At 38.8% G+C, this 14,482-nt stretch overlaps 1 protein-coding gene across 2 annotated transcripts in view; it reads left to right on the top strand.

The window, feature by feature from the left end:
* The window catches only part of LIN28B (lin-28 homolog B), an 84,085-nt gene that overhangs the window by 34,888 nt on the left and 34,715 nt on the right, over positions 1 to 14,482 (top strand). For both annotated transcript variants that reach the window (XM_062488700.1, XM_062488699.1), the window contains exon 3: positions 11,530 to 11,714. In XM_062488700.1, the coding sequence (XP_062344684.1) occupies positions 11,530 to 11,714 (185 nt within the window). The remainder of the gene's footprint in view (positions 1 to 11,529; positions 11,715 to 14,482) is intronic.

Raw genomic sequence — 14,482 nt, forward strand, 5'->3', positions numbered from 1 at the left:
TGCCTTACAACTGCATCAGAACTACTCATCTGCCTGGGTTTCATAATGAGATGTGTCTGGCGTGTCTGAGGTGTAATCAACCCACAAAGCAAACACATTCAGAGTTAGCAGGCTGATACTTCTGGGTCTGCTCTCCTCCACGAGTGTTGATGGGAACCGTGTCAGCACACTGCAAGAGGAAGGACTTGTCCTTAAGGAACCCCTTTGTGTCTTCCTGCTGCAGCTGGTCTGACCCTCTTTCAAGAGGCCTCAGAAAACATTTACATTCTTTGCCAGTGCATGCTAAAATTAGGACATAAAAATGACAGATTCAATAATGGAGTCTTAAATAATATTTAAATAGTCTTGTATTCTCCGCAATCTGAGCTGAAGCCAACATTATTGTCATTTGTTTGATGCAGTTGTATGCATGATATTTCAATTTCACAATTACTTCCTACCTAAATAATCATAACCGTAGTAATAAAATAGTATTTTAAAAGTAAAGTTTTGGAAACATTTCTTATTAACTCTCCAATACCTATGCTAACATTAAACAATCTATCTTTTATAATTAAAATCCTTAGCCCTCTTCCATAAAAATAACTTTAATCTGCCTTCCATTTACTTGAGAAGGGTTTTGCATTAAATGTTGTTTTCTCATTTTTATCACTGTAAATTCAGAGGTGTTTCATTGAAATGCAGGTTATGTCTTTTGTAACAGAATATAGATTTGATTACAGAAGTGGCTCCAAACCAACAATTTCTGTCCGTTTTTAAAATGCAGCTGTTTAGGGAGCTAGTCCACAGTATAGTTAAAAATTAAGTATTCTCCCAAATACTTAGTTAAAAGTGCTGCTATGTTCAAGTTACTTTTTGAATCTTCAATGCTATCTCCTCCCACTACTATTTCTAAAAAATAGTTTGTCAGCCACTCATTTCCTTTTACATCCAGTTAGACATTTATTGCTAGTTTCACTGCTGTCTTGTACCTTGATTGTCGTGTATTTAGATCATCTGCCACTCCCTTCCCTCAAAAAAAAGAGGTGATTAATATTGGAAGTATAAAATACCCTTGTGCTCATTCTTCATCCAAACCAAATGGGTTCTTTTGTTCAGTTATCTGAACACCTTATAGATATTTGCAATTCTGACAAATTGTGTCAAATGAAAATATAGCTGCCTATAAGCTGGTAGAACTGGTATCATGCTAGATTATCTCATTCTAAAAAAATTAAAATTAAAATTCAAGTAAATGTGTATAACCTGCTGTACAAGAATAGCTAAAAAAGCCACAATTAAGGAATCATAGAAGTGCTAGGGACCTTGAATCATAACTTAGGAATTGTTAAGATAGTATAAATGTTGCTGTTAATTTTGCTTTTATTGTAAAGGGAAAGGGGTTTGCGTTCTACAGTGCAGATACTGTTGTGAAAAGAATTTCAGCCTATTTATTGCTTTATATTGTTTTATATTCAACAACATTTAAACCCCACCAATTTTGTCAGATAATCTTGTTTTATTCTTGTGTGCATAACGACTCTGATTTCAGTGAACAAATATTCTAACCAGTATTTTATTTTTGTGTTTTGCTTGTATATTGGCATATTATGTAAATGGAATTGAAAAATAGATGGTAAATATAGGTTCTGACCTCCAGATGGTTTAGCAGCATTGATGCATTGCCTGTGGATAGCTTCTTTTGTCACCCAGCATAGTGCACAGTGAGTCCCTGGTGGGAAGCAAGGACACCTGTACCATAAAAGTAAAAACTCTACTTGCCCAAAAGCTGGTGAATAGTTCAAGAGAGGTGTCTGTTTACAAGATAATGGATTTTTATCTTGGAATTGCTTAGGGCATGGTTGCTCTCAGTTGGCTAAAATACCAAGTATGTTCACTTACTCCCTCGCTCCCTGGCTCAGAGGAGCTTTCAAGCAGACAGCGTTTTTCTCTGAAGAATTAGAAGAGGCCATTGAAGCATAGAGGAGCCCTGCACTAAAGCAGGTGATGGCAGTTTTCAGAAAACATTCTCTGCAGCATGATCTCGGGTTTCTGAGGTGAAGTTACAGTCACGGTGCTGTGCTGGGCTGGGCTGGCAGGCTCCAGCTCTCAGCCCAGCGCCTGGAGAGGAGGGTGGAAGTGATATGAGGACAGTTCTTCAGACTCCAGCCCATAGGTAGCTGGGGAGGAGGAGAAAAAATGAGGTAGGGGACTGCCAGCATGGCCCAAGTCAGGACTGGCCTGTAAACCTTCATTCTGCTCCCAGTACTTGACTGGCAAGAGGGGGCAGCTGTCTTGTCTGGGGCTTTGAGAATCTAGATGCTGTAGTTACCCACTACTTCTTTTTCACAGCTTAGCTTGGTTTTGGCTTCAGTCCTCAGCCAGGCCATTGCCCTAGCCCATACCTTGTAAGGTACCAGCCCTGGCTTTTTTGGCATTACCAGCCCTTCCACCACCCTGTCCCTGGCCTGTTGGGAAAGTCCAGTTGCTACATGCCAGCAGGATCCAACAACCATCCACTCTCTTAGCTCCATCCTTACCACCCCAGAGTCCTACCACGATTTACTGCTCACAAGTAAGATTCTTTTTGTCCTGGTTATTAGCCTGTATCTACAAACATAACCCTGCTACCCTCACCCTAGTCATCTGATCCCCTTTTGGACTGCAGAATTGTTGGTGGCTGCCTGTTACACCACACTTCAGGAAGAAAGAGGCAGGTCAGGATAACTGGGATGTGTCTTGCCATGAGAATAGGGTGAGATGAACAGGTTCAGGACTCCATATGTATGCTGATTTGCTGATTTATTTGTTTAAAATGCAGGAGGTTTTTAGTGTCAGCCTGTGGCTCCTGTAGCTGCCCACAGTGTTAGCCATTCTTCTGTTTACCAGTGAAGTGTGAACTTCCTTAACCTTCACTTAATTTTCACATGTGAGGGGTTACAAAAAGGTGGGTGAACTGCTTTCTCAGAATTTTCCTGGTACTAATTTGTAGCAGGTATACAATTTAAAAGTTAAGAACAGCTTCCTCAGAGAGGGATGTTAAGGGTCTATAGTAATAAAACATTACTCTCAGGCCACTTTTATGCAGAGGAGGAAGGGAAGGGTGCGTGTGCAGAGACAACCTTCTGCATCTGAATTAGCAGATCACAATCTGGGCCTAATTTATTTTTTTAATTATATGCAGTGTCTTGGGATGGTGGGAGGTGGTAAGAGAGGTAGATAAGAAACCTTTATATAGCTTAACCATCTCTTGACACAGCGTTGTCATTCTCATGCATGGGGGTGTACAGAGGAGCACAGAAATGAAGCTCACAGACATCGTAGGACAGGCATGGAAAATAGAGGTGCTGCAGTTGATTCTGGAAATGTGGTTAACGACACCAGAAAGGTGTAGTATATGTGGAGGAAACTGTGGTTTAGGTGACATAACTCTACCATTGACTCTGCTTTCTACCAGAGTACATTTTGGGTACTTGAAAAATGCAGCAGACTGTGAGTTGTACATTTTGCCTTCCTGTGCTTTTGATTTCCGCCTCTGTGGAATGATGTACATTGAAGTTGACTAATTTTTAGATCTGCTAGAAGAGAACTATGTTTCAGTATATTCAGCATGCTTTCTAAAATGAATCAGGTATAGACATGCTGTGTTCTGTCCTCACCATAAAAATTAAAGGAGAGATACCTGACAGGAGACAGCTTAGCCAAATCCATCTTTCAGGTTTCACTGTGTTTGTATCCGTTCTGGAAGAAATGAGAGAAGTGGACTTGGTGGTATTTATGGATTTTTTGGTGGTCCACTCTTTTTCTTCTTTTGTGGTTGTTCAGTTTTGTTTTTTCTTGTTGTTGTTTGTTTTGTTTTGTTTTGTTCTGTTTTTTTTCCCCAGAAGGGAAAGAGAAAAGGTCTAGGATTCTGTATGATACGTCCTTTCTTCATGTAAGAGATGGGCTGCAGGAGTGGCTTGTTTTGAGCTCTGCCTTAAAATTTTGTGTTTTTAACAGAGAGGTGGTTTGAAAAATACTATGCCTAGGTGGACACTACAGAAGTATGCAGCTCATTAATTTTTCAGGTTATTGCACATTGTTGGGGGAAGAGGTACACCAAACGCATCTGATGATGGTTTTCTTTCCTCTTGGGAAGTTTTCCACTTGGAAGCATCACTAAAATGGATTGAATATCAGGATGCCTTGGAGAGTCTGGTCAGCTGGACATCAGGGCCTCATATTCTGGAAGAATAATAGATGGGGGAGGGGGGCGGGGAAGAAGAGCCTCATCCTAATGAAAATAGAAAGAGCATAATCTGTCCTGCTTATTGATTGCATTAAAGGTCACGTTTGTTTGTTCCTAATCTTTGTAGAAAAGAGCCTTCAGGTTTCTGCAAAACTGTGTTACAGCAGATGAGTATTTGGAACAGAGAATGAGGTAGTTTCAGTTGCATGAGTGACTGCACTTGCCTGAGGGTGAAATATCTCAGTGGTGAGTGAAGGAAGGAAAGGGCCCCCATCCTGGGGGGGTCTGTGGGGCTCCCAAAAGCAGTACAGTCAGCTGGTAGCAAGGGAACACTTGTGAGGAGGGAGCTTGGAGGTGTTTGACCATTGGGAGACCATCAAGAGAAGAAGATGCTTCTCAGTGGGGGAACTTCTGAGAGTCTGGGATTTATAGTGTGAGATTAAACTATCTGAGTTAATAGTGTGGTTTCAGGAGATCACGGAGGCAATATAAGTGTTGGCAAGGTGCTGCACTGGACAGCCTTACCTGCCATGGCTGCACATTCACAAGGCTTCTTTTGGGGTGTGCTGGTGGATTTTTTGACTGTGTAGAACTTATTCAGGGAGCAGAAACAAAGCAGAAATCTGGCATTGCCAAGAAGAGCTAAATGGTTGTCTTCTTGAGTCAATGTGAGACTTTGGTGGGAAAAGAGGAACTTCCTTTTTGAAACTGACTGATGTGAGTCCATTCTCTCTTGAGCCTAGTGTGACTGATGAGAAAATACTTAAACTAAGCAATGAGAGAAGAGGCTGAGTTTGGTTTTCTTGCCTGGTATTAAAGCACAGAACAAGGAGAATTGGGTGAATGATAATTGCATATGCAGTAACATAAATGGTCTATGCAAAGGAGAAAAGGATGAAAATTACTAGCAGAACACTAGTTGTGTAGGTGCTACACTAACAAAAAAACCCCACTTACTATAGCAAGAACAGAGGTTTAGGTCAGGAAGGAGAAGCAAAATTTATGTTTATTGTCCAGACTCCTTTTATTAGTGTACAAAATCAGAACAGCCACTACTGAGTGTGTAACCAGATACAGAGACAGTGAGAACACGGTCAAATAGCATTCATGGCCTGAGCACAAATACCTAAAATTGGGCAGGAAGCTGGTAAAGTTTCGTCAGTGAAGTTAGCAGGTTGGAAACAAAGAGTAGCATGGACAGAGTAGAATCTATTTGGCCAAAATCACTTTGTGAAGGAGTTTTGAGAGATTTGTTGTCGATCTCTATCTTAGATTTATATACAGACAACATGCCTAATACTATGATATCATGATATGTTTTTTCTGTACACAACCCTCAGTAGTTTTCTTACCAAAAGAGTAATTCAGAATAGAAGTTGTGTTATTTGGGGCTTGAAAGGAATTGCTGACCCTACAGAAAACATGATTGTTTAAAAAAATGAAGATAAAACAGAAACTGTGCTTACTTGGTTTAAGTTAAATGAGATGACAAAAAGTTGGTAATTTTTTTAAGATGAACTTGTGTTAAATTTAAGAGAACTGTTCAGTAAACATAGGTGAGCTGAAGTACTGGAGGCTTAAACAAAGAAAAGGTTCAACTTGAATCCCAGTAAAGGAAAAGGAGAAAAGGAAAATTACCTAATCATTCTAGAGAGACCCCTTTCTTGGGAGGGATATTGGGTTGAGAAAAGGCAATGCAACAAAGGAATAGATTATCAAAAGAAATCACTTCCTGGAAGTTGTGATGGAACAAGAACTGAAAGTATTAAGCTGAGTTAGAATTAATGTAAACTTCTTAAAAGTTAAAGCAGTTAATAGAAGTTTCTTTAGATACATAAATTGAGGAAGAAGAAATCCTTCTGTTGTATAGGGAGTGTGGGTTTGAATTAGAGAGAACCTTTTGTTCAAAAGTTAAATAAATACCTTTGCCCACTTCTCAGTAAGAAAAACAACAGTGTGGGGACAGCGACAGGATGATGAATGGAAACAGGGTTATGAACATGACTACGGTCATGGTGGAAATTCAAGACAGAAACAAATTCCAAGTAAATAAAGGTGTGAAATTGCAGTGTACCAGCTGCCTGTGGTTACTGCCTATGTACCAGTTCTTTCCCTACTGTAAAGTTCCCTACTGCAGTAGCTCAACCTTTTCTCATAAATGTTTTATACATATTGTGCACATGGCTCTTCCTTGTCTTAGAGCTGAAGTGCAAATCTTTGAGAAATAGTGTTTTGTAGCTTTTAAAAAGCTACTTTGTGTTATGTTAAGCTTTAAAAAAAACCCCTGTAATGCTGTAGAGTTTGCTTTTTTTACATAAAATATTAAAGAGCACATTCTCATCTCAAAAAGTTGCTGTTTCCACTGTGTATATCCTGAAGCTCGTTGAACTTTTCTGTGAATAGATTTAGCTCACTGGAAAAACAAAAATCTATCTCTGTTTCCTCTTCCTCTTATCCTCCCCCCTTCTTTTTAAACTGAGTTTGTTTCCTGTCAGATTAGTGAGTTAAATTGGCTTATGGGGAGGACCAAAAGAAGTGCAAGATTTGGTGCAAGATAAGCCTCTAGGAGCAGGAACAAGCCCTTGAGAGTCAGCAGGAGCAGTGCTGAGGTGTTTTGTGAGTGCTCAGTCTTCAAATCCTGTGTTAGTGCAGCAGAGCTGCACAGTGCCCTTGGAAAGGGCTGTTTTTCAGGGTAGTTAATTTTCTGTTTGCTTTAACGTTCTGCCTGCAAAAATGCACGGTCTTCACAAACCTCCTATAATGAACTTTTGGTCAACAGCAAAAGTCTTTGTATCAGGACTTGTATCATGCAACTATTCTGCATGGGTTTTGACCTAATGCAGGGAAGACCACTATTATCCATCCAGTCTAAATTGTTTTGCTTCTGGGTCCTCTCACTGTGTACCCTTGCTTTACTCAAAGGTTGATGGCTGTTGATGGAACTGTATGAGGTTGTTTTGGAGAGATTTTCTTGCAATTTTTATTGTAGTTGGGATTTAGAATATGCTTTCCTTCGTGTCTGGATTTAATTGTAGATAATTTTGGAGGGAAAGCAGTTTTCTTAACTTTGGGAAACTCAGCATACTAGTGGCGTCTGGTCATTGTACTAAGCAATCAATCAGTCACTAGATAAAAAGGGGCAGAAATGAGAGATACAGAAAATAAACGAGGTAAGCAGAACACCACCAAATAACTTTTTCCCCTCATCCCTCTAAGGGGTTTAATGTCTGCATTAATGCAACAGCAGTTTTTCACAGCCCTAACTAGAAATGGCAAAGCTGTGATGAGGCACTTACTCCCCACACTTATTAAAAGTAATGCACACATATCTGAGGCAATCGGGCCCCTGTAATGATCCTTAATTCCAAACTTCCTTTCTTTTGTAGAGCCTGGTGAAAGCTGTAAGCACTCCCTGACACTGCCCAGGAATGGGTGCATTTCTTTGGGGACCATTTTGCTAATACAGTTTATACTTGTTAAGTTTTCCTTTTTGTCTTGTCGTAGAAAATGCTTTCCACAAACTTGTGATTGTGCAGTTTTCTATTCATATTTGTTGTTGTCAATACTACTACAAGATTGCCAGCATTTTGGACCAAGCTGTTGTTCGTAACAGATGTATGAGATTTTACATTAGGATATCTATTAAACAAAAAACAAACAAAAAAACCGCACAAAAAGCTCATGATAAAGAGTGCTGTCAAATTTTAAAAAGAGGGAAAAAAAAAGCTCTGGTCTGAAACCACTGTATTGACTGCTGGTAAAAATAACAGTAAAGTCTCTGACAGCTGAAAGAGAGAAACGAGGAAAAGCATGTTGCTTTTAAGTTTTTCTCTTTGTTTGTTGGCGGAGTGCCCATACACCCCATTCAGGGCTCTAGAAATGGTTCACTGACTTGAAACTCTGGCTGCTTTTAATTGTGTCAGTTTTATTTGTTTAAGTAATGTGAAGAAAATACTGAACCAGGTCTCTCAGAGTTAAATTATCAACTTTACAGACATTTTTTGTCCAGCTCTTTGGACGAGTTAAGAGGGATTCAGGTTTCAGCTTTGTTTTGCTGGTTTCCAAATGCCATTTTTTCACAATGGCTTTGAATTGTTACTGCACCCTTGGAGAATTTCACCATGAGCTATACATTTGCACAGTAAGTCAAGACAGCACCAAATCCATCTCTAACATTTAAAAGCTGTTAAGATCTATTCAAGGAGAGAACTGTGCAAATAATTCGAAGTGGGGTTTTTCAACATTTTTTGTTGTTAAAAGTGCTCAAAAAAAACATGCAAAAAATGTACACCTGCATAACGTGATTCATGAAAGCATGATTGTTGCTGTACTTGGGCTTTTAAATATGATAAAAAATCTTTTGTAAATAGAGTGCTTTGTTTAGAAATCAAGTTCTGTTGCTAACAGTGAAATGAGAAGAATAAAAACATTCTAGAATGCTAGTAATGCCCTTCTTTAAATTACATTTTAAGCAAGTATTTATTTTGAGGTAAAGTAGAACACAATGTTATGTGTATCAATTGTTAACCTTTTGGCATCTTTTAATAATGGTGAAACTCAGGAAAAAAAATGCATAACTCTTACTGAGACTCAACTGTATCTTCATTAAATTGTAATTAAACAAGTAGACAAGCATCCATGCTGTGTTCAGTATTGCAGGAAAATAAGGGCTTATGCCTTTGAAGTTCCCTTGTGATTAGCACCCATATGTGTTGTACTGATTGTCTAGTTTTGGAACATTCAACTGTGTGCTTATTTTGGGGCAGAATACACATGGTTCAAGTTATTTCCTTTCATCAAGATTTCCCTGGTGGCCACTGAAGACTGAAGAGTTGTGGATGGACCCAGAGATGGACTCATGCCACAGGCAGTGTCTGTTGTTTCAGCTTAGGAGTGGTGGTGTCTTCTTTTGGCATATTCTGAACTTGGATGTTTCTTCTTTTTGGCAAAGATCCCCTTATTGCTATACTGGTATTTCAAAGTGGAGAGCTTGCTTGAAATACTGCCTTCCTGGGTGGTTTGTTTCTTTACTTTGTGTATAATTATTGTCCTCCAGTTGCATTAGTAAGAACATTTGCATATTTACTTTTTCATGCCTTAAATTTTTCACTTTTTAAGAAAGCCAAGGTAATGATTCAGGGAACGGATATTATGTATTTCTTCCTTCTTGTGTCCCACAGCCCTCCCATGCTGTTCCTCCCACCTTTTAAACAGTGCACAGCCTCTAGCCTATAAAATCAGCAATTTGTCTTGTGTTTCACACTGTTACATTACTGTTACTGTAGCCAAGTCTACTAGAACTGCACAGCTAGATAAGAAAAACCAGCATTTGTCCTGAGTGAGGCTGTGTTTTTGATTACTTTTGTCTGCTGGAAAAATTATAAACACCTGAACCACTCAGTCACACCAGCAGTGGTAGTGTCTTGTGCTGGGTACACTGAGAACTTGGACTTTCAGGAAGCTGAAGCATATTTGCTTTCACATGATTTCATTAAAATAAATACACCAAATTATTTTATAATTATATTATTTTTATAATTCAGTGTAATTAAATAGAAAATACTGCCATGAAAAATAGACTTTGCAATGGCGCCCCTCTTCAGAAAACCAGGGAGAAGCTAAGTGACACAGGTCCCCCAAGGTAGCTCTGCTGCAGAACCAGGAGCTGTAATCCTGTTCTCCAGGCTCACCAGCGCTGGGCTAGGATATCAGAATCACAGGAAAGCCTAGGTTGGAAGGCTCCTCTTGATTTCATCTGGTTGAACATCTTGCTGAAAGCAGAGCCTTGGATTAGGTTATTCAGTGCCCTGGTAAGTCAACTATTTCCAGCAAAGGGAACTATTACTTTGGGATTTTCTGTTTAATTCTTTTTATAGTGAGCAATTTCTCCTTGAGTCTGTAACTAGTTTGCTCTGCAGCAGCTCGGGGGGAACTGCTCTTGCTCTTGGTCCTGTTCTCTGTGCATCCTTGTGAAGAAACCAGCTCCCTCTTTGTGTGCTAACTATGAACTGTGTAGGTGTCAGTTCTTGTGCTCTGCTAAAACAGTGTCTTGGTGCTTCAGACCTCCCATGAATGGCTACAGGGAGCCCATGTCAGGGATTGCCATCTGACTTGTACGTGTTCCTAGTTGCACTTGTCAAGTAACAGATGCGAGCTGTATGTCACTTGGCTTTTTTTGACATGTGACTGATTTGGGATGGCACCTGCAGTGAAGATTTCCTTCTTAAAATCAGCCAAGTGAATGCTAGAGAATGGATTAACAATCAGTCAGGATACTTTTTTTTTCTCTTTTCTCTGAGGAATTCATGAGCAAAGGAAGAAAATATGTGTTATAACTCTCCTGAAAGACCTCTAAATGTGTGTAAATTGAGGTGTTTTGTGATATTCTCTGAGAACCCAACCAATCTCATTCATGTACTGTGTAATTTTTAAAATAAAAGTGTACTGCAACCACTTCATCTCCACCATCCCCAAAAACCTTACTGTCATTTAATTCAATGATCATTTTAAGAGTTTGATTAATCAGATTTGTCCTGGAATGCTTACTTACTATTGTGCATAATATGTTTGGAATTGTAATGAAAGTTTTCATTGTATCAGAATCAATGGTAAGCTCCTGTTGAGTTCAGCTTGTCCAAGATTTTTCTACTGCAGTGTAATATTAAAATATTTATCAGTATTTATTTCACTTGCCCCAGTGATGAAAATTTCCTTTTCTGTGAATGAAAATACAAACCCATGTATAAATCACGCTAAGTAGATAAGATTTTTAATGTAGTCAACAGAAATTCAGCAGCTCACTAGGGATGTTTGAATTGCCCATGCCAGCATATTTTGTTCAGAGTGCCTTCCTCATCCCTCTCATGCTTACCGTATTTCTGATTCATTTTCAGAGCAGCAGACCCATGTGTCATATATATATATATATATGTATTAAAACTTTGATCATAAATTAATTTGCTTTGAAGTGAACATTTGCTCTCATTCCAGACCTTTTCACTTCCTGAGACCTGTTAAGAATTTTCAAGGGTTTTAAGAATACAGCATTTCTTCTGCTTCATCTATTCATCATGGAGAAGGAAAATGTTATTTCAGTTTTGCTGATACTGAAAATAGGTTCTTTTTACTTGTTAAGTGTTGAAAGGGGTTTTCAGTGTATCCAGGACTGTAATTTGTAGTATCATCTGCTACAGCTTACGCAGAGGAAACTGATACTCAACTTGTGTTTTAGGGTGGTAGATGGGATAATTTGTCCTGTTGGTTATAAATGTAAATACTGTTTTTAAGGCAATGGTAACCAATAGTATTTTTCCTATTTACAGAGCAAGCTTTACATGGAAGGATTTAGAAGCCTAAAAGAAGGAGAACCTGTGGAATTTACTTTTAAGAAATCTTCCAAAGGCCTTGAATCAATACGGGTAACAGGCCCTGGTGGGAGCCCCTGTTTAGGAAGTGAAAGACGACCCAAAGGGAAGACAGTACAAAAAAGAAAACCAAAGGGAGATAGGTAATTACCTTACTTTGCTATTCCCCTGTATTTTTTCTTTGCAAGTGTTTAATGAAATTATGTTTTCAGCATTTATTTGTTTGTGAAAGGAAACCCTTCTATGCAAATTTGGCTTTTACATGTAGCTTAGTAATTTAATTAAAGCTGTATCTATACAGGTACATCAATCACCCACTGATTAGTTTTACTTGAGAAGGTTTTATTAAATTAGAGGGAGCCTGCAGAGGAATACAATACTATTTTGAAGATACTGCTACTAGACTGGAGAGAGAGGTCAGTCTGAATGCAGGTGAAATAATGTCATGTTTAGGTGAGAATTGTGCATGCTAAACAGACTATCATGTGCAGTGGGGCTTTAAACTGCATCAGTAATTTTATGTAGAAAAAAATGTAGGTGCTGCAGTAAGGGTTTGAGATGTATCTAATTTGATTAATTATAATTTTACTTAGTAAACAAAGTATAAGGTGTTTCCAAAGGTTTTAATTCCTAGTGGTCTAAGGGACTGTTGTAATAATAGTTTACAAATTTCAGGTTAATTTTGATTGCTGCACTTCTCTCTACACATGTCCAGCAGTCTGACTTGCACTGCAATGTTATGTATTATTTTCTGATGGCTTGAAGAAATTTTGAATCCTCTTCACTACAAAGCCACCTGCACCTAGTTCACCTTCCTGCTCAAAACACTTATCTATATGTTTGTTTGTTTATTTAGGCGGATTCACCCTTTTTTCCTCATGCCATTGCCCAGCCCAGTCGCTATAATGACTCAGGCCGAGGGGAATACATACTTTTTGAGGATCCTAGTAAGAACATCCAAACAGCCAGGTTTTGCCTGCAGTATTTAATGTATGGCATGACTGAGAGGTGATGGCTCTCTTCCATTGCAAAGAGTAGTTCAGGAAGACAGAGTCACCTGGAGAGGTAATGTAGCCCAGGTTTAAGAAATTTTGGATCAGAAACCTTTACTAGCTACAGATGAACTCCTCTCGTCCTCACCTCTGTTAAAAAGCCTTTTATTGTCCCTCCCCTTTTATCTTTATAATTTTTTTTTTTAGTTAAGGGCTGGAGACAACATGATATTTGCCCCTTTTTCACCTTCTTTATAAAAGCTAAAGGCCATAAAGAAAATTTATTGCTGCTGTTAACAGATCAGAGTTCATAACCACAACAAGGAGAGGTTTTGTAAGCTGGACAAAGCTTTCTTTTTGATTGCTCTCCATATCTTGCCTTTTAGAGTCGCATTGCATGCAATGGCTGGTTTGTTGTTTTGTTGTTTTGTTTTTTTTTTAATTTCACGATAGGCTTTCAGTATTACACTTAAATAATGGGTTTTTTCCATTAATTGTAATTGCTGATCTGTTTAGGGTATTAGCATTACCACTGTTCTTGATGTTTCATACTTTGGCAGCAAATAAAAGGCTACAGTCGTACTGGTGCGATCCCGTTAACCTATTTGTTGCACATGTATATGAAGGAAGACAGTCCTTGCTTCAAAAACCTTGAAATTTAAGTGGGCTGGTTGTAAGCACTCAGGGAAGACTAGATATTGAAAGAGGCAAGGATTTGAGCAACCTATAGTACACAGTGTAGCAGATGCAAGGGGAAGCAGTACTTTCCAAGTGCAATTCATCTCATCCTAGGGAAGCATCTAAAATGCTGGGGTTGAATCTTGGCTTACTGCTGTTCCTCTTCCTAGGATCCTAGCTCCAATCTTGTAGATGCTTCCCTTACAAGTCTCTAAAATGAAGTGAGATTAATTATGCTTTCAATCATATTTTTTCATAGCTGAAGCATAGAAAAAATTTAACAGATACACCCTGAAAAACAGTGCGGAAGGGCTGATCTATGAGACAGTGTACTCTCTAATGTTCACTTGCCTTTTAAAAAAGGGAAAATTCAAAATTAATTTGAATTAATTTGAATGTGAAAATGTGGGCAAAAACATCTACCCACTTCTGTCTCAGAATTCTTACACTTAAGTCATAAGACACCAAAGAGCTGAAATTTGAAATGTTTGAAGTAGCATTGACATTATCACTCAGTGAAAAGCAGTGTCTTTGCTTGAAGGAAAATTAGTTTTGAATGCCTAGACAATAAAAAAGGTGCACCTCCAACATGTCTAGTGAAAAGTTTCTTAAAGATTGCTGTTGTACTGTGAGTGAGAACTGCCTTCATTTATGAGAGCTAATTCCAGCTTATTGTATTAATCTCTTTTTATGTTACCAATGTAAGAGTGTGAGAGCCCAGCTTCAGTGCATCTTTTTGTCTGCATCCCATTTGAATGGATTGTTGCTCTAATTACTGAGAGGAGCTAGAGATAGCAGAGATAGGGGGAGGAAAAAGGGAAAAGCAGCAACATGTGCAGACAGGGAGAAAGAAAAAGTGACACTGAGTGACAATATTGGTGGATTTTGTGAGGCTTCCACAATAGACTCGGGGTCCCTGTAATTTGCAGTGTTGTTGCTGTGCAGAGCTTGCTGTGATAATATTTCCCCTTCAGTATTACTTTGGGCCACATCAGTTTTATAACATAAATGGGAATTCTTTGTAATTGCTACCAGTGGTAGTGGCCACTTGGTTATTCTTTCTCAGTCAGTGTGTTGGTCAGCATGTGTGAGGAAGGGAAAATTTGTGGTCCGTGTGGAATGAAGCTGTGACTGAGCAGCCTGAAGGTTCTCAGACCTTACTTTTTATCTATTGCAATATGCGTATGTACTTTTTCACAGTATTTAGAGAAATCTGGGCTAAATGGGAGGTTTCTAAATGA

This window comes from Cinclus cinclus, chromosome 3 (genome assembly GCF_963662255.1).
Source record: "Cinclus cinclus chromosome 3, bCinCin1.1, whole genome shotgun sequence".
NCBI classification, from domain to species: domain Eukaryota; kingdom Metazoa; phylum Chordata; class Aves; order Passeriformes; family Cinclidae; genus Cinclus; species Cinclus cinclus.